Here is a 21,380-nt window from a genome sequence, read left to right as displayed (position 1 = left end):
GAGGTATCCCAGAAGTAGAAAGACACATATGGTATATATTCACTTATAAGTGGATATTAGACCTATAATATAGGATAAATATACAAAAATCTGTACACTTAAGAATCTAAGCAAGGAGGAGGACCCTCCATAAAATGATCAATCCTCACTCAGAAAGACACACCAGATGGACATCGGAAGATGTCGAAAACAGGAAACAGGACAGGAACCTACTCATAGAGGCCTCTGAAATACTCTACCCAGCAGGGTATCAAAGCAAATACTGAGACTCCTAGCCAAACTTTGGGCAGACTGCTGCGAATATAACGAACAAAGGGGGAGATGAAAGACTTGTTGGAGACAGGAGCCCACAAGAAGAATAACACAACTAAAACATCTGGGCACAGGAGTCTTTTCTGAGACTGATACTGCAAACAAGGACCGTTCATGGATATAACCTAGAATCCTTTCTCAGATGTAGCACATGGCAGCTAAGTATCCAAGTAGGATCCCTAGTAATGAAAACAGGGACTGTCTCTGACAAGAACTCAGTGATTAGCTCTTTGATCACCTCCCCCTGAGGGAGCAGCAGCCTTATCAGGCCAGAGGCGAAGACAATGCAGCAAGTCCTGATGAGTCCTGATAGACTAGGGTGAGATGCAAGGGGAGGAGGTTTTCCCCTAACACTGGATTGGGGAAGAGACATAGGAGAAGAAGAGGGAGAGATGATGGAATTGGGAGGAGACAAGAGAGGGGGCCACAGCCAGGATACAAAGTGAATAAACTGTAATAAATAAATTTTTAAAAAGAAAAAGAGAGATCCACCAAATAGGAAAGGTATTTCTAATTTATTTATCTGACTGAAATTTGTATCTAGAACATATAAAGAATTTGCATTTCAACAAGAAAGAAAAACATTCCAGCATTCATGCCTGGTACTTCTTTTTTTATTAATCTTTATTTTTTTATATTAATCACAGGTTATTTACTTTGTATCTCAGCTATAGCCTCCTCCCTCATTCCCTCTCAATCCTACTCTCCCTCCCTCATCTCCACCCTGTCCCTTTCCAAGACCACTGCTAGGGGAGGTCCTCCTCCCCTTCCATCTGACCCTAGCTTATCAGGTATCTTCAGGACTCGCTGCCATGTCCTCCTCTGTGGCCTAGCAAGGCTGTTCCTCCCTCGGGGCAGGGGTGGGGAAAGGTAAAGGAGCTAGTCATTGAGTTCATGTCAGAAATAGTTCCTGTTCCCCTTACTAGGGAAACTCACTTGGATATTGAGCTAACATGAGCTACATCTGAGTAAGGGTTCTAGCTTATATCCATACAGGGTCCTTGGTTGGAGAAACAGTCTGGTACTTCTTGTTGAAGTATATTAACAGTTAATGCAAAGATGAAGTGCTCAAGGTACTGAGAGTAAGCGACGGTGAATGCCCATCCACAGATGAGACATCTATATGGACACCTTGAAATCCGTGCAAGGCTTAGAAAACATCACAGAGGAGGGTGCAGAAAGAATGTCAGAGCCAGAGATTCTGGAAGAGTACTGTGGAATGCTGTCCTCTGGACCTGACATAGTGTTGCAAACATGAATTCAGCACAAGACCTGAACAAAACTAAACTTATTTAAAAAATTCCAGAATGAAATAGAGATATGCTCCCCTACCTGAGGAGCTATTGGCAAGTGATAGCTTGCTTCTGAGAGAGGGAAAGTCACTTTTCTTTTGGGGACTGACCACTAGCTGTTTGCTTATGCCCTAGTGGACAGTCACACTCCCCTCCACAAGTGGAAAGCACAAATTTGACTCAAAGGGAGATACAGTCACATAGACAGAGAGAAAGAAAGAAAGAAATGAGAATTTGACTATACTTAGAGGAAAGAAGGCAGAGAGTGTTAGAGGGAAGCAGAGATAGAAAATAATCAAGATGCATTTTACACATTTATAAAATTTATAAATAATAAAAGCTTAAAATAAAAAATATACATGGAATAAATACAAGAATGGGCAAGGGATAGTATAATAATTTCCTATTTTGCTATTTCAAATAATTTTTAAAAAATCATGGGTTATCCTCCAATTTCTTATTTTATACTTGTGTAGGTCTCCCTTAAATTCTGAAGAACCAAAATCTGTATCATTTGATCCATGCTTGCATTCTGAAAGATCTATTGGAGAACCTGAGTTTCATTTTATTCTTTTTATGCTAGATGCTGGAAACCATCATACTCGTTGACTTACAGCCCTCATTTCCATTTATGAAGCCACTGAAAGACAATTTTCGTATCACTTTAACACTGATGTTTCTTCTTACTCTATTAAGTATTCTTGTGATTGTATTGGGACCACTCAGACAACAATGACTAATTTACCCATTTTTAAATTGATTTTTATATTATTTATAGTTTATTCACGTTGTAGCCCAGCAGTAGCCCCCTCCTTCATTCTCTTCTAATCTCACACTCACTCCTTCATCTCCTCCCATTCCTCCCTCCAAGTCCACTGATATGGGAGGTCCTCCTCCTCTTCCCCTTACATCTGACCTTAGCTTATCAGGTCTTAGTGTCCAAGTGTGTTCCCTAGTAAGAGGAACAGGGAGTATCTCTGACATGAACTCAGTGGCTAGCTCTTTGACCACCTCTTCCTGAAGAGGGGTAGCCTTGGTAGGCCACAGAGGAAGACAATGCAACCAGGCCTGATGAGACCTGATAATTTATGCATTTTAAGAGCAAATGGTTTTCAATCTTAGTTGTAACTGATATTTTAATTCTCCTATTCAAAGAACATAACACATAAATTTGAGAGATTCAAATAGTAATATTTCTAGTAAGACATCACTCACCTTGCTGTGGAAATAAGTAAATATTTCCTTTAAAAATATGAATGAAAAATAAAACAGTAAAAGATAGCCTTCATCATCAGTTAATGGGAAAATCATAATTAAAACTATATTAGCATGTCATTTTTTACCCACTAAAATGATTGTAATGAAAAAGAACATTATCAAGTATAGAAAGGCACATAAACAAATTAGACTTCTAATTCATTGATAGAAGAAATATGAAATTATGCAGTCATTTTGACAAACACTATGGGAATAGCTCCAAATGTTAAACACAATATTCTCAAGATTTAACAATACCTCTACGTGGTGTATTTTGAGAATGTTAAATGTTTATCTCCAAAAAAAATCACCCATGAATGTTTATAACATCATAATAGCTTAAATGGGAAAACATCAAGTATCAAGCCAGAATTGTTCAACAGACCATAGAATTCTAAGCCCTAATTTAGGTCACACACATATATGGTGTCCTAAAACGTAATTTGTAGGAAGAACACAAAATCTGGCAACAATAAAAAGCTTCTGAATATGCAATGAACCAAAACTAAATGAAAGTTAAATGTGTAACTAAGCCGAGGTTTTCCTTGCAATCCTAGTCTGTGCTGCAACACAAATCTTTACCACAACCTTGCTTCAGAGAATATAAAAAGCATACTTAGTAGTGTTTATGCATCATGTGACATAACAACAGTGCATAATGCATGAAACGCATGGACTCAGATTTGAAACCACTGTATGGTTTTATGCACATTCTTTGTACTACAGACACAAATTTTTCTTTTTTCCTATATTATTATTACTATTTATAATCTATTTGTTTTTTATCCCTCCCTCATCTCCTCCTGGTCCTACCCTCCCTCCTTCTTCCTCCCCTATGTCCTTCACCCCCAATCCACTGACAGGGGAAATCCTCCTCTCCTACTGTCTGGCCCATGCCTATTAAGTCAGAGTTTTCTATTGTTATAGAAATATACTGGTTTAATTGTAGAAAATGAAGAATTTTGATATTAACATATTATATTTGTATACATAATATATACTTAGGGTCACATAAAACTTTCTCAGGAAAGAAAAGAGATGAGTAGAGAATCCTGAAGAAATCTGTTTTAGAATGCCTAGAAAAAAGATGTCAGAGTGGCCAGTCATAATTAAAATAACCCTAGAAACATAGGAATCGGCCTGGTGCCGATAGGACTTTCATACTGTCCATATTTTTGTTTGTTTGTTTTTCCTCAACATAATAAGTTGCAAACTAGGTAACTAGTACCCATTTCAAATTTCAAATTTTGAATTGATCTGCAAGGTATTACTCATGTGATTATTGCACAATATCCTTCCTGAATGAAAATAATACATTTGTTCTGTGAGTTTTTATGGTACTACAATAGAGAGCCTATTCAGCACTCTATTTCTTAGGTGATGCATGTTTTTATGTATGTTTTATAATTCTTTAATACAATAAAACTGTTTAAGAAGCAATAACTGTATTTCACACTGTATTTAAGAATCACATGCTTTCACTGGCACATTGAAGACACCTAACAAAGAATTATTGATTCTCTATGACTACCTTTACAATTCTAGACAATACAGGACATACTTCATAAAGACTAGTAGATCAAATATGGTTATTAATTCTTTGTATAATATTTTAGCAAAAAAAAATAGCCAAAGTGCTATAAATGGAAGTCAAAGCATAAGCTTGCTTACCTGAAAACATCCTTCTTCAATTTTGCCCTTTTCAGGATACATTTTAAAGTGTGGAGTTCTTTGAAAACGGTATAGCACAGGGAGTGATATGGAATGATTTTTTATAACGCACAGACTTTCCGAATGTTCACCCATGTAGCAAGGTGCAAAAGTCAGTTCTTTTCCAGGATCAAACTGTACTAAGACAGGAAGTCCAGAGCCTGTCAGTGCTAACTCCACTTTTTGAAGTTGATTACCTAGAAAAACAATAGTAACTATTGAACACAGTGAGGAGTGTTTGGAGAATCAAAAATCTATTTGCTTAGCCCACATGGTATCACTTTTAATAAAAACATGATGATAAATAAGAAAATCATTTAAACTTCAACAAAACCACTGACTACCTTCTCTGTACTACACATAAGGCAAAGTAGAGAGAGAGAGAATACAAAGCCTTTGGGTTATTGTTTTAGGTAGAGATATTCAAACAGTTCCTTTTATATAACATAACATTTGGGCAAACAATCAAAGGAAATGAATACCCAGGAGAAGTGTATTCCAAGAAGAAAGAACAAAGTCAAGCACTCTGAAGTAGAAAAGTACTTTTCATGTTCAAAAAGCCATAAGGAGCAGGGCACAGTGGTACACACCTGTAATCCCAGCACTAGGGGAGGTGGAGGCAGGCTAATCTCTGTGACTCTGAGGCCAGCCTGGTCTACAAAGTGAGTCCAGAACAGCCAAGGCTACACAAAGAAACCCTGTCTCAACAAAACAAAATAAAAAGCCATAAGTAACCAGATTAGTTTTTTTGGGGGGGAATTGTCAAAGAATGATAAGAAATAGCCAAGGTTATAGACACACTCTTAAGGGTAGAGTAAATAATATTCGCCCATTTATTGGGTGGAAGACAGGAAAATCAACAAATGCTAAATGATAAAACTAAGGTTTGTTTGTTTGTTTTCCTGTGATTTATTTATTTTTGTTGTGTGTTTCAGTGCATGCGTAAGCAACTGAAAGGATAGAATTGCTATTTCTGGGGATTCATAAAGATTGAAGGAGACAGCAATTTATCGAAAATGTATATATTTTTTTTGAAATTTGTAGCTCTAATTATTAACTTGAAACTGTCTTGGGTCATTCAAGTAATTGACTAGATTAGAATGGCCTGTGGATATTTCTGTGCTATTTCTCTTGATTATTTATTGATACAGGAGAGTCCAGTTCACTATAGGCAGCAATATCTCTAGGCAGTGTTTCAGGCCTGGATATGAACAGAGGAAGACAATGCAGCCAGTCCTGATGAGATCTGATAGACTAGGATCTGATAGAAGGAGGACTTCCCCTATCAGTGGACTGGGGGAGGGGCATTGGTGGAGAAGAGGGAGGAAGGAGGAAATTGGGAGGGGAAGATGGAGAGAGCTACAGGTGGGATACAAAGGGAATAAATTGTAATTAATAAAATACACACACACACATATATGAAAGCTAAGTTAGAGTGAGCCACTGTGTAGTAGACAACCTAGTGGGCATATCTAACAGGTCGCTCAATAGGTTGCTGAGAAATGTTATAAACTAAATTGACCTAGCAGATATTTACAGAAAATTTCACCAAAACACACACACAAAAAAAATATGCCCTGTTCTCTACAACTCATGGAAATTTTTACATAATTTACCACATACTTGTACAAAAAGAAAGTCTCAACAAATATAACATTGAAATAGTTCCCTATCAGATCACCAAGAATTAAAGCTAGATATCAACAACAACAGAAACAACAGAATTATCACAAACTCATAAATTCTGAACAGCTTTCTACTGAATGAAAAACATGTCAAGACAGGAAAATAGAAGGAAATTTAAGCCTTTGTAGAATTCAATGAAAATGAATACACAACATATGCAAACTCAAGGGACACAATGAAAGCAGTGATAAGAAGAAAATTCATAGCACTAAGTGCCTACACAAAAAAGAGAGGGAGAGAGAGAGGTCTCATATTAATAACATAACAGGACACCTGAAAGCTATAGGACAAAAATAAATAAGGATACCCAATATGACTAGATGTCAATAATCAAAATCAGGGCTGGAATCAATAAAATAGAAACAAAGAAAACTATACAAAGAATCACTAAAACAAAGAGTTGTTTGTTTGTTTGTTTGTTTTTAATGAACAGGATAGACAAGCCTTTATCCAAACTAACTGAAAGACAGATGAAGAATATTCAAATTAACAATAGCAGAAATGAAAGGGGGTATAATAATAGGCACCTAGGAAATGCAGAGAATCAAAAAAAAAAAAAACATACTTTAAAAGCCTGTAACTCCATCTAATTGGAAAATCTAAAAGAAATGGGTAATTTTCACCTTCGGTAACACTTACCAAAGTTAAATCAAAACCAAACAAAAATTTTACATAAAGCTATAACTCCTAAGGAAATAGAAGCAGCCATGAAAGTCATCCAATGACAAAGAACTAGATGGTTTTAGTGCTGCCTTCTACCAGACTTTAAAAAGAAAAAGAAAGTTGAGGCGAATACTCCTCAAATACTCCCATAAAATGAAAAACAAAAAGAACATTGCCAAATTCATTTTATGAGGACATGGTTACCCTGAGTGCAAGGAGAGACAGCTGAAATTAGGGGTGATTTTAGGGGGTGGTGTGGAAACTTAGTGCAGTAGAAACTTCCTGGAATGTTTGAAAGTGATCTTAATGAGAACTCCTAGGAAAGATTCATATGGAATCTCAAGTTGTCATCTCTTTCAGCCAGGCAAGTCTTCCAGTCACAAGAATGGATTGCACTTAATTGAGTTTCCAGGAGTCACATGGAAATCCCCAAATACCCTGGGCTGTTTCTTGGATAGGAGACTGCACTCTGCACAATGACAGCAGGGCCCCATTGCCTAAGACAACATCAACAGGGCTCATTGAACTAGTACTCATTGAACTAGTAATGGAGACTTCAAACCTATGTTCTAGACTCCTTGTTGCAGGAAGGTACTTTGCAGAAAGAGAAATGTGTATACTAACCCAACCACTAAATATTTTACCTAAAACTTTTGATCTGTCCTGCCTAAAAATATACTAGGCAATGGTGCCACAGAATTAGACAACCTTTGTCTGATTTATCTTAAGGCCAGTTCCATTTCATCTGTCTCTCCTTGCAGTCAGAGTAGCCATGTCATCATAAGATGAATCAGGCAATGTTCCTTCTGTTTTTCATATTATGGGATTATTTGAGGAGTATTGGCGTCAACTCCTTTTTAAAAAGCCATTCAGACACTGCTCAGATAAACAAAAACTAGAGACTAGATAACCAAGAGTCCTAGGGTAAAACCAAATATTACTGGTCAAAAACAAACTAAAAAAAAAAAATCAATAAAATGACTACTAATGGTATTGTGCTGTCCTCACAGATCAATGCCTTATCCAACCATCATCAGAGAAGCTTTCGTCCTGCAGCAGATGGGAACAGATGCAGAGATGCATAGCCAGACATTATGTGAAAAGACAGTCTAAATGAGAGACCTAAGCCAAACACTTCCCCTCAGAGCTCAGGAATACCACAGAAGAGTAGACAGGGAGAATGTAAGTGCCGGAGGAGATGGAGGGAACCACGAGAACAAGACCCTCTGAATCAGCTAAGCAAGACATACATGACCTCATAGACACTGAAGCAGCAAACATGGGGCCTTAACAGGACCACACCAGCTGCTCTACATACAAATTATAGATATTAGCCTAGTAATTTTATGGGAATTCTAAGTGTGAAAACTGATGGTCCACTGACTCTTGTGCTTGCTCTTGAGAGTCTTTCTCTCCTGTTGGGCTGCAGTATTCAACTTTGATGTGAAAGATTTTGCTTTACCTTACTATATCTTATTTGGTCATGTTTGATTGTTAACTCTTAGAAGCCTGTTATTTTCTAATCAGAGACTCCTGTTTAGAAAAAGGAAGCAGATCCAGAGGGAAGAAATGTGGAGAAAAACTGCAAGGAGTAGAGGGAAGAGAAATTATAAATAAGATATATTGTATGAGAGAAGAATCTATGTTCAGTAAAAGGGAAAATGAAAAACAAAAGCTACAGTAACAGAAGACTTCAAATAAATGTTATCTGAGCAAGAAACAGTTCCATATGAAAAGCCATAACATAAGTAATAACAGCAATACATTTCTGCCATACGAGCAAGATTGTGTGTGTGTATGTTTGTGTGTTAAATAGTAAAACATTTTAATCTTGCTCAGTAGCACTCATACTGGCCTGCAAGTATTCCAGACTCTTGGCTTTCCTAAAATTACAGGACAGGTTTACTTCTCCTAGGTATTCCTTCATCTTTTATTTGACTTATTAAAAAAAAAATGACTCAAGCACTATCACAGTTTTGCTTACCTCCAATCAACACAAAACTACCTGCAATTGCAAAAGAATATATATGTGGCCTACCTTCTCATGTTCCTTACCTTCTCATAGTATATATCTAAAGACAGTATTATACTCTGCTTAATAGATCTCAATCTTGTTCCTTTTTGTCTTTTTTTTTTTTTGAGACAGGTTTTCTCTGTGTAGCCCTGGCTGTCCTAGAAGTCAGTCTGTAGACCAGTCTGGCCTCAAACTCTCAGAGGTCAACTTGCCTCTGTCTCCAAAGTGCTGGGATTAAAAGCATTCAACCTCACTAAGCTTCTCAGCCTTGTTCTTTAACTTTACTACATGTAACATTCTAAAGGTCAAATATAGAATGACTCATCTGTTTTGTGTCCAGTCTGTAGAACAAACCTTTTATATATAAGAACAAAAACGTTTGTTTTTAATTTCTCAAATCCTTTAATCATGTTTATGTAGTCATGTAAATTCTAAGTTGGAAAATTATGAAAATGATTCTAAGGTTCTAATATGCCATAGATGGCATATTAAGGCCATGAACTTGCTTGAATTTTTATTCAATATAAAAATTATGTACTTTATATTTTTTCTGTGATGTTCATTAGTTTTATTGCTTGAGAATGTCACACATGCATATAATGAGCTTTTTCAAATTCACTTTCCATTTATTGTCCATTTCCTCCCTATTCCCTAACATTTCCTTCCCAACTTCATGGGGTTTTGTTTGTTTGTTTTGTTTTTTGGTTTTTTTGCTTTTAAAGAATTTTAACTGCTACACATTTAAGGATCTTGCTAATTTTATACTTACTTTTCATGGTGTCAGAGTTATCATCTCTTAAAAATCCATCTTTACTTCCCACAGAATCAAATCTCACAAAGAGAGCATAGTCTTGCCTATGTGAAGGCCCGACATCCCTTTGAACATCAACTACAAGCCTGTAAATATCACAACTCATTATTTTTACAGCAGAGGTGACATATTTTGTCACTTTTCAATAAAATTTTGACATAATCCTTAAATCTACGCAAGCAGAAGGAAAGGAATAATAACACAACTGTTACCCATTTCCCAAATTTACTAACAAAAGAGGCTCCCAGAACATAAACCTCAAGGAAAGAAATGAATTAATACAAATACTTCTAAGACAAAAATAACTTAAATTATACCAGTTTGCAAAATCCTACATCACACTTCAGAATGTTCATAATGTTTTTTTCTTCCAGACAGAATTCATTGTTAGTTAAGGACCCTATAATAACCCATATTGCCTCTGGTAGTAACCTCTGTTACATATTTATTTCCAGCGGTGAAGTAAATTGATAAGTTCATGGTAGTATATAAGTAGAGAAAATGATTTGATATAGGTCTGATCTTCTTACAGAAATGGAATCGAAAGAAATAATCAGGAACAGAGGTATAGATAGGTTATACCATAGGCTTGGTCATTGACTATATTTAACTTACTTAAATGTTAACTTTACTGCCTGTGGATGCTCAAATACACAAGAAGTTGATCTGTAATATTAAATTAGAATACATGTGGTGTGTTCAATTTTAACAAAGATTTCAAATATATTCACACATAAATTTCCATGCTAGACTCCTAAATAAATTTAAAATGTTGTCACGCAAAACAACATTTGAATTTCTTCCAAAGTACATATGGGTAGAAAATGCAGAATAGATCACTAAATACTTAAGAGGACCCAGACTTGGTTCCCAGCACTCACACCACATAACTCACAACAATGTATATTCTAAGATAAGATACACAGACATATACATAAAATAACATAATAGTCTTGTGAATGTTGAACATAATCTTACAGGTTTTTCCAAAGAAACTTCTTGTACAAAAGTTTGTGATTATAAGAGTAGGGCAATTATTGATTAGCTTTCTACTTTAGTTGTTTCTGTTAATAAAATAAAACAACCAAGAAGAGAAATGATTATTTTAGCTCACTATTCCAGTTCAAATTCCATCAAAGCACAGAAGTCAAGGCAAAAAAAAAAAAAAAGTAAAGCATTAGTCACACACATCATAGCCACTGCACAGCAGAGAAAAATAAATGCATAATTGTTTATTACTCATTAAATTTTTCTGTACTCTTACATAGCATAAGGTTCAAAAACAGAGAAGAGTGCCACCTACTCTCAGAATGGGTCTTCGCAAATCAATTAAAGCAATCTACCATATACATAGCTATAGGCTAACTTGATATAGGTAAACAATCATTCATTGAGATTTCCCTGTGATTCTAGATTCTACCAAGTTGATAATACTAACCATCACATCCCCTTCAATTAAAACACACTTCAGCATTCAAAATGATGATATCATTGACAATGTTGTGATGGTAGTACACTGAAAGAAAATAACTCTCTAAAAGAGGTAATTTCTTACAGTTCAGTTGGCTATTTACACATAAACATACTAAGATATTACTGCATTTGTTACCATATATTCAACATTTTCAAAACTACTTTCAGCCTAAATAACAAAAGCAAGGACCATGAACTGTGATAATATATACATATGATTAACTGATGTGGGTCATCTGAAGCAGGTGCTGTTTATTTAACACTGACGGGATTCAGACAGAAAGGATATTGTTCAGGTAAGAGCATCACTTGCTATCTGGCAGCACCATAAAATACTACATGAACTTGACGATTCTTGCAGTAACAGCAAGTTCTGTGCTGTACAAATCAACTTAAGCAATCTAAAACAACCTAAAACGTTACTGCCATTACCAATTTCCAATAGGTCTAGGACATTGTTTTTAATTTAATATAAACTATCGGATAGTTACAAATATTGGAAATCTTAACCAAGTTAGAAATATTTAGAAAGGCAAGAAAAATTGGATTTTTGCCTTCAAATATTTTTGGCTATGACATCGAATAAGTCTGGTTACTGTATAGTTACTATAATTGTGATTACAATTAAATTCACTTTTGCTTACTTTGGGCTGAAGCAAAATGTAATAACAATCTTTTGATAAGGAAGTAAAGTTCCTTCGTTGGGAACACAGAAGATAAAATCAGTCACATCGACTTTCTTTATTTTGTTTAAGTAAGGGAGATTATTTAAAGCAACATCTGTCCTTTGATGAATATTTGTTCCCTGTAACATAAGATAAGACACAAAAACATATTAGGAAAAAAGTAAACAACATATTTTAAAGGTTAAAATAATTATTGAAATTTCAGAACCTAGAAAATGAAGAGTATTAGTCTATAAAGTAGCATATACCTAAATTTGACTGTGGTACATGATCCAGTTGAAAACTTGAGACTATAAATAGTCAGTCACTGATTTGCAAAAAGCACTCATCTAGTTTATTTCCGACATAATGTGCCACTTTTGCACAGTTCACTTACCAGCTCTTCTCCAACACAATCATTTTGCATTATTGCCACCCAGTTAATGGTTTCAGGGCTATTGTTAAACAGAAGTGCATGCTCAATTTTTGATGTTCCAAAGAACACAGCACCAAACTGTATACATTCCAATTTCTTGTCACTTTCTATGTTAAACACTTCAATTATCTGTTCAACCACATGAACTTTGATGTTCAAGAATGTATCAGGAAGACCTTGCAAAGTAACTCTATAAAAAAATAAAATATGTATATGAGTAAATATTTTCATTATAAATGTATACATTCATTTTCTTCTAATTACTTGGATAAAGATGATTAAAATGACATCATAACTAACTCAGCAGACTAAGAACTATTCCTTTTATATGCTGCCAGAGGTTATCAGGTCCCTTAATGTGCCTATATCCATAAAGAGAAATACATGTATAACATAACTTTGTCTCTGCTCAAAACAACAATGCTGGAAAACAAACTAATGATATGAATGCAGAGTCAATGGAACATTCATATCATTATTTATTTCATAAATACAGGAGTTATATGATTGATACAAGATTAGCTCAAGAATTCCAAGACACCATTTTAATCCATTCCAACCCAAGCTCAGCCTAAACTAATCTACATCCAAATACCACAGTTCCCTAAATTTTATATTTATATATATATAATAGTTCTCTAAATTATATATAATTATATATATATATTATAATTGTAATATATATAAAATAGTTCCCTAAATTACACATACACACATGTGTATGTGTGTGTGTGTGTGTGTGTGTGTGTGAGTGTGTGTGTGTGTATCAGGAAAAAATTGCTTAAAAAACATTACAAGAAAATTTGGTACTCAAACTAACTGCACTTCTTATTTAGCATTCCCCTGACATGTTTATTCCTTTTTGGCACAAATGCAATCTTATGAACTTAACCCCAAATAACCACAAATAACTGGCTACTCCTAAACAATGACTATTAATGATGCTCTGCTATGTTTATAGACAAGGGCCTAGCATAAACATCCTCTGAGAAAGGCCTCACCCAGCAGCTGATCAAATCAGATCAAGCCAAGCATTAGGAGGAATCTTGTGGAAGAGTGAGTAGGGAGGATAGTACCCAGAGAAGACAAGAATACCACAAGACCAAAAGAGTCAACTAACCTAGGCCCATGGGGAGGGAGGTTACAGAGATGGAAGCACCAACCAAAGAGCATGCATGGACTAGACCAAGACCCTCTACACCTATGTAACCAATAGGCAGCCTGATTTTCAGTTGAGTTCCCTAGTAAGTGGAACTAATGCTATCTGCGACACGCACTCAGTTTCTTGCATTTTGATTACTTCCCCTTAACAGGGCTGCTTTGCCTGGCCTCAGTGGATGAAGATGAGCTCAGTCCTGATGTGACTTGATGTGCTAGGTGGAATGGTTGCAGGAGCTCGCCTTTTCTGAGGCAAAGGGGGGGATGGGAGAAGAGGGTGGGAGGATGGGACCAAGAGGAAAGGAGGGAAGGGACTACAATCAGGAAGTAAAATGAATATATTTATTATTAAATAAATTTAAAAATAAATATTGCAATAAATAAACACTTATTTGAATTGTTATATAATTGTCGGCAGTATCCATACCATATCGCAACAATCTATCTTTCCACAGATCCTTGGACATTAAATACTTCCCCAGGTTTTCATTCTAACTTACTCATGCATGATCTAACTTTCATTCTAAGGCATAGATCCTCTTTAAACTATTTGTTTCTCTCTTATCATTTCACATTCTGATCTTCTTTTCGGAACAATCCTCAGCACTCTTGTTTTAGTTTCCCCATATAACCCTAATATCTCTGTATGCAACTCACGTGGACACAGCAGCTTCCTGGGCCTTAGGGCAAGCATATCTAATAACTATACACTGCACAATGATTCTGAAAATGAACTTAGTCTCACCATGTCACATTTGAACTTCCTTCTGCAAAACTTTTCTTCCTCTTACCTCTTTTGTTCAGTAATGCATAGAATTAGTGAAATAGGCTTATATAACATATCTCAAATCTCCACACTTTTCTGTTTTTGCAATTTGAGCCTTGAATCTGCCTTTTCCTATTTCCTTTTTTTCTTTGTTTTGTAATATCTAGTCAGATTTTCAAGTCTTCTTTGTACTGCCTGATCTGTTTCATGCACTTACTGTTACTATGACATTCTAAAACTGAATCTGATCCTTAGATAAATTTTCTGCCTTCAAATTTGATCCTAACCTCATACCAGGTTCATAACTGTTTCTCAAAAGCCACAACTATGGCCTTCAGTAAGAAATTTACCTTACATGGAATGTAGTAGCACACAAGAATATAAAGAAAAAAAAGACCTACAAAACCTCAAAGAAATTTTTATTTGATTTTTGTTTGTTTGATTGTTTTACATTTTAAAATTTATTGTTTTACTAATTACAGTTTATTCACTTTGTATACCAGCTGTAAACCCCTCCCAGTCCTCTCCTAATCCCACCCTCCCTTCCTCTTCAACTCCCATGCCCCTTCCCCAGGCCACTGATAAGAGAGGTCCTTCTCCCCTTCCATCTGACCCTAGTCTATCAGTTCTCATCGGCACTGGTCGCATTGTCTTCCTCTGTGGCCTGGTAAGGCTACACCCCCCTCAGAAGGAGGTGATCAAAGAACAGGCCACAGAGGTCATGTCAGAGACATTCCCTGTTCTCATTACTAGGGAACCCACTTGGACACTTATCTGCCATAGGCTACCTCTGTGCAGAGGTTCTAGGTTATCTCCATGGATGCTCCTTGGTTGGAGTATCAGCCTCAGAAAAGATCCCTGGGCCCAGAATTTTTTCTCTTCTTGTGGAGCTCCTGTCCACTCCAGATCTTTCTATCTCTCCCTTCTTTCAAAAGATTCCCTGCACTCTGCCAAAGTTTGACTATGAGTCTCAGCATCTGCTTTGGTTCCCTGCAGGATGGAGTCTTTCAGAGGCCCTCTGTGGTAGGCTTCTGTCCTGTCCCCTGTTTTCTCCCTCTTCTGATGTCCATCCCTTTTGCCTTTCTGAATGATGACTGGGCATCTTAAATGAGGTACACTGATATTTTCTATTTTATTACTGTACACACTAGTGTTGACTTAGTGTATTAACTGCACATTTCATCTATGAATGAGCTGAGGCAAATCACATTAAAAAAAAAAAGATGCCCCATAAGCCCTTTACTGGGTCCTGTTTAATGTGTGTTTTAGTCTCACTCTGCATCACTCCTTTGTATTTCTTCAACTCTATATGATCCCTGCTCCTTCAGTAGAGAATGCAGTTATTTCTAAAGTTTCAAATATGCTAACTTATCTACCTGAAATTATTTATGCAATCCAATCTATCATCAATATTCACTTTACACACACACACACACACACACACACGTGCATACACAACAATCATATCATTGCTATTTGCTACCTAGATCCTCTTTAATGATGAGTGTGTGATTCGACTACCAATTTGTTGGTGGAATCCTTGGACCATTCCTTTACAACTACAAAACTTAGGAGTTGCTGTTATGTGTATCCATATGCTACTCTCAAGTACTTTCCGTTGCTGAGTATTACCTATACTTGTATGTCTTGACATATACAAATAACTCATTGAACATGTAGTAAATGAAAAAAAAAGAAGTTGGCAAACTAGCAATCAATCTGAAAGAAGACTACAGGAAAATATTGAGTTCTATAGAAGCACTTTTTTTTTTTTCAAAAGAACATACTATAAATTTACCTTGCCATTTCATTTACAGTGTGGGCCCGGTCTGCACAGAAATCTACTTTGATGACCTTTGATGACTGAGGCTTCACAATACCACTACTTGGAGAAATGACAATAGGTAACTGACCGTAGTATTCTGCTTTAAACATGCCTGAGGGGAGTAAGAGACACAGTTTCTTACTCTTACATCTTACTTGGAAGTAAGCAACTACACACTTACAATAGACACACATTACATAGATGGTCCACTGTGGAACAAAAATAATAGCTTTTATCTTAATTACAGATACTTATAAATCCCAACAAATCTGAACCCAGAGACGGAATTCAACTCTCACTAGTACCTTAAAATATTATATATTCATTTTGGAAAAATACTTATATTAAAAAAGTTTAATTTTTCATTTGTTTCATTGAAAAATGCATTAAACATGCCATTAAAACTAAATCTGCATTTTACACAGGTATAATTTGGGGAGATTTTAGACTAAAATGGATGTTATTCGTTATTTAATCCCTAAATGATTATAAATGAATAAGTTAAAAAAGAACATGTAAAGCAAAATAAAATGAAAAAAATTCAATCATATATCACTACTCTAAAATATTACTACTCTTCAGAATCAAAGAACCCACATGCCTTAAGAGACTCTATTCTTCACATTGGAATCAAACTAAAAATGATCCTAGAACCTAATATTCTATAAACTCCCAAGCAGTGAATATTCACCTGCCAAAGAACCAAATCATTGAACGCTAAATGAACTAGGTTCAATCGGAAATCAGCTATAAGTTTTCTTCTTTTATATCTTTTTTTTAACTTTTAAAAAATATTTTTATTTTAATTTTTATTAATTACACTTTATTCACTTTGTATCCCCCCTGTAGCTCCCTCTCTCCTCCCCACCCAATTCCATCCTCCCTCACCCTTCTCCACTCATGCCCCTCCCAAGTCCACTGAGAGGGGAGGTCTTCCTCTCCTTCCTTCTTATCCTAGTCTATCAGGTCTCATCAGGAGTGGTTGCATTGTCTTCTTCTCTGACCTGGTAAGGCTGCTCCCCGATCAGGGGGAGGTGATTAAGGAGCAGGCCAATCAGATTATGTCAGAGCAGTCCCTGTCCACATTACTATAGAATCCACTTGGACACTGAATTGCCAAATAATAGGATAGATTGTTTTTTTATGTTAATAATTCCCAGTATTCAAGCAGCCCAAAATAAAAATTTCTAAAAATAATTCAGTTTGAAGAAAAGTGTTCTTTCAGTGACAATAGATTACTAAAAGCCTTCTAGGGATCATGATGTGAATGACAAGTTGAATATGATAACAAGTATCATACCATAATTGTTGGAGGTTGGTCTAATGTTAATTACTGGCCCTAAAGATTTAGTTACTACCCACTGGATACACCCATCTTGTTTGTATAAACCTGCCTAAAACATTATACCTGATTGGTCCATTAAATGGCCTATACCTGGGCAGGGCAGAATGGGGTGGACTTGGCTAAGGTTCCTAGGCTTTTGAGGACAGAAGATCAGGGGAGAATCACAAGACAGTAGGACAGGAAGAGAGGAAAAAAACAGGACGCTATGAAGGGTTAGCCTGAAGAAGAAACCAAGTGGGGCAGGAAGGAAGCACTCTAATAATAGCTAATAATAGCATGAAAACGCCCAAATGAAGAATAAAAGAAAGTATTTATAAGGTAGTGGAAGATAGGATACGGAGGATGGCATTGGATGGAGGCTGGGAGAAGGATGCCAAGGAGGATATTTAGACAGAATAGGTAGAAATATCTTCCCAGCCCAAGGTAAATAAGGCAATTATAAATTCTAACATGATAATCTTAGGGCTAATAATAATAAACATTATGGAACACAACAAGAATATTTTTATTTACAACACAAAATTTTAGGTATATCTCTAAATAACCATCATATATTTACTATTCTCTTCTCTTGAATAAGGAATTTGATATTCAGTTTTCTTAAAGACACTTGGCCCATATGATATAGCTAGTTGAGTTCTAGCTCAAACTCTGGATCAGCCTAAGGACAATGTTATTTCTACGACAACATCCTGCCTCCCATCTTGAAGAAAATCTCTTGTTATATAACAAACAGGCTGTGTTAATAATATGGATTATAAAAGGCAGGTTTTCCTGAATTATTGGATATCTATCCTTTGTAGTCACAACACTAAAAGACCTTTTGTTTTCAAGTATTTCAAATGATAGACATCTTTTCTTGATAACTCAGAAAATTGATTATACAACATACACACATTTACTATAATAGCAACTCTTCTAAATGTGTGAGCTTATATGACACAAAATATTTACCTGGAGCCTTGCCATGGTTAACAATACTAATCTCTTTGCAATGCACTTTACTGTTGGCAACTATTGTGCCAAAATCTACTACTGGCACAATTTCCAGTTGACATGTTGGAATCAGACTAAGAGAGAAGAAAAGAAGCACACAATTATGTTTACAGTTACTAACATCTTTGTAGTTAGGTCCATGGTAAATACACATACACTCAAACACACACACACACACACACACACACACACACACACACACACACTGTTGTCAACTTGAGACATTAAGAAATAATGTATGTAAAATATAATACAACCTGATTTTAACATACTTGAAATTGAGAATCTTCACATAAGTCCATTAAATGTTTTGAAACTCATTAAAAGGAAGGAACTGACTTTAATACTTTGAATGACATAAAATATTCTAAAGAAAACACTGATGTGCCAGGCACAATGGTGTACAGCTGTAACCCCAGCACTCAGCAGAGGCAGAGGCAGAAGCAGGAGGATCTCTGGGAGTTTGAGGCCAGCCTGGTCTACAAAGTGAGTCCAGGATACCCAAAGATACACAGAAAAACGCTGTCTCACAAAACCACAGGGAAGGAAGGAAGGAAGGAAGGAAGGAAGGAAGGAAGGAAGGAAGGAAGGAAGGAAGGAAGGAAGGAAGGAAGGAAATAATAAAAATTTAAAAAAGCACTGATACAATATTTGGGAAACATTATAATCACTTTCTGTTGCTGTGATAAAACAAACACTGACCAAAACCAGCTTAGGGAAGAAAGAATTTATTTGGTTTACAAATCCAGATCACATTCCATCATTGAGGGCATCCAAGGTAGGAACTCAAGCAAGAGCAAAGGCAGGAAGGACACAATAACACTTCTTACTGACTTGTTCCCTATGGCTTTTTTGCCTTGCTTTCTTAAACACTCAAGTACCATCAGGCCAAGGGAGGCACTGCCCACAGTGGACTGGGCTATCTCACACCAACAATTGAACAAGAAAAGCCCCCACAGACTTGAATACAGGATAATAAAGATATAAAAAACTTCAACTGAGGGCCTGTCTTCACAGGGGACTCTAGCTTATATCAAGATGATCAAAACTAACAAGCACAGGATATGAAACAAGGTCTCTGTACAAAGAAGACATTCAACTTGCTACACATGTCTTTAATTTAATGTGTTCACTGCAGCGTATATATATATATAGTGTGTATTTTCTAATATCTTTTAAAATCTTTTGCCACACAGGAACAAATCTCATGACATTTTATATTTAGATTATAAGCTCTACTTTACAGAATGCTCTTAAGTTATTAGCACAGCTCAATAATAACAAAATTCTTAGAAGACGGAAATGTAAAGATTACATACCCAATTAGAGGAATCTCTAGTACTTTATTTCCTACAAAAATAAACATGTGGTCAAATGTGTCTTCATCTTTATTAGGATGATATTCTACTATTGCTCTCATGTGAAGGCCAGAAGCAAGTTCCCTATCCAGCTTGGTCAACAACAGTTTGAACTATAGTGGAAAAAAGATAAAATCAACATTATTATAGTTCCTTATAAGGAATTATTAGGAGCAACTGAACTTAGGGAGTGTACATTATTATCAATCACAGGTCTTGTTCAGAGCTAAGAGAAAAATAAACTTCTAAAAACTTTAAAATGACAAATGATAATTGTCCATATTTTTGGACAGTGATGATTAGGCCTGTACAAAAACATCCATTTTAGTTCCTAGTCCTATAAGAGTAGAGATGTGTCTGTTACACCCACAGTAAATAGCCAACAAATACCTAAAGTATGACACAAAGCTTTCCACTAATTAGTAATTCCTGGAGGAATCAAGAACTTTATGTGTCAAATGGCAGTTAACAACACCTTAAAAAAATTATTCTCCTGGGGTTTTAAACAACTTCGGAATCATGAAGATATGGCATATAGAATTGTTATTCTAAGAAGTAGGTATTAACCATCATTGTATGCACAATGCTTCATAATTCTGTAGTTTTCTGAGAATTGAAAATAAAAACAAGAATGATGGCTTTTCAAACACTAACATAGCTGCTATCAGCTTTTCCCCAGCTATTTTTCCCCCATAACCTGGACTTCAAGCATAAGGGTCTTTCTCCTCTCCCTCCCTATCTCTCTCCTTTCTATCACTTCCTCCTCTCCCATATCCTCTTCCTGTCCTATTCTTCCCTCCCTCCTTTTCTCTCCCTTCCTACCCTTCACACTTTCTCCCTTTCCCTCATTTCCTTGCTCTTCCTTCTTTTTCCTTCCCTTTCTCCTGTCCTCTCTTCTTTCTCCTTCTCCTTCCTTCTCTCTGGTCCTACCTCTCTCTCTCCTTTTCAGTCCCTCTCACTTTGAGCCTCCCTCCCTCCTGTCTCTGTCCAACCCCTTTCCTTGCTCCCTGTCTCTTCTCCTCCCCTCATGCATACCTTCCTCCTATCTCCCTCTCCCCCTTCCTGGTGACCACACCTCAGAAAATACAATCCTTCCGCCAATTCATCAGGAGCCCAGATTTTGATCTTTGGGACAAAGAAATGCTCAAGTGTGGAGGCTACCCAGAAGCTTTCAGTACCCTTAATGTGTCACCTGCGGTTTTGCTGGCTCTTGAAACCTGAACTTCTGGTTCCAGCGGCCCAAATTGTGTACAGTAAGAGGGAGGCGGTACACTTTCCCAGATACTGTATCCTGGAACTTCAACTCCGAAGGGGTTACCCTCAGTTGAACTTCCTTCCTGAGGCTATCTACATCACAAGGGAGTAGCGAGCACTGTCTTGTGTCCATTGCGGCTCTCTATATTGCCCGCAACCAAACACGGACTTGACTACCTCCAGATGGCCTATAGACAACAGATGTAGCTAGGCGACAATCACTAGGTAACGATTACGGGGATCCCACTTGTGCGCGTGCCAACCGTTCACATCCGCCCAGACCTTTCTCACCCGGAAGTCTCCTGCGCTTGCCCCTGCCCACGCGCCCACATGGGGATTTTCTGCTAGCCCTCCACCTA

General features: G+C 36.5%; 1 protein-coding gene across 1 annotated transcript in view; it reads right to left on the bottom strand.

The window, feature by feature from the left end:
* Nucleotides 1-21,154, bottom strand: part of LOC129670983 (cilia and flagella-associated protein 47-like) — a 446,637-nt gene extending 425,483 nt beyond the window's left edge. Inside the window, 8 exon segments of the mRNA XM_055599611.1 lie at nucleotides 4,533-4,768; nucleotides 9,704-9,831; nucleotides 11,863-12,023; nucleotides 12,281-12,509; nucleotides 16,042-16,180; nucleotides 18,368-18,483; nucleotides 19,729-19,880; nucleotides 20,960-21,154. Coding sequence (XP_055455586.1) covers nucleotides 4,533-4,768; nucleotides 9,704-9,831; nucleotides 11,863-12,023; nucleotides 12,281-12,509; nucleotides 16,042-16,180; nucleotides 18,368-18,483; nucleotides 19,729-19,880; nucleotides 20,960-21,154 — 1,356 coding nt within the window.
* Between the last annotated feature and the right edge of the window lie 226 nt (nucleotides 21,155-21,380).

Source organism: Psammomys obesus, unplaced genomic scaffold (assembly GCF_907164565.1).
Source record: "Psammomys obesus unplaced genomic scaffold, mPsaObe1.curated_primary_1811, whole genome shotgun sequence".
Taxonomy (NCBI): Eukaryota; Metazoa; Chordata; class Mammalia; order Rodentia; family Muridae; genus Psammomys; species Psammomys obesus.
This window is presented reverse-complemented; position numbering and strand designations above follow the sequence as displayed.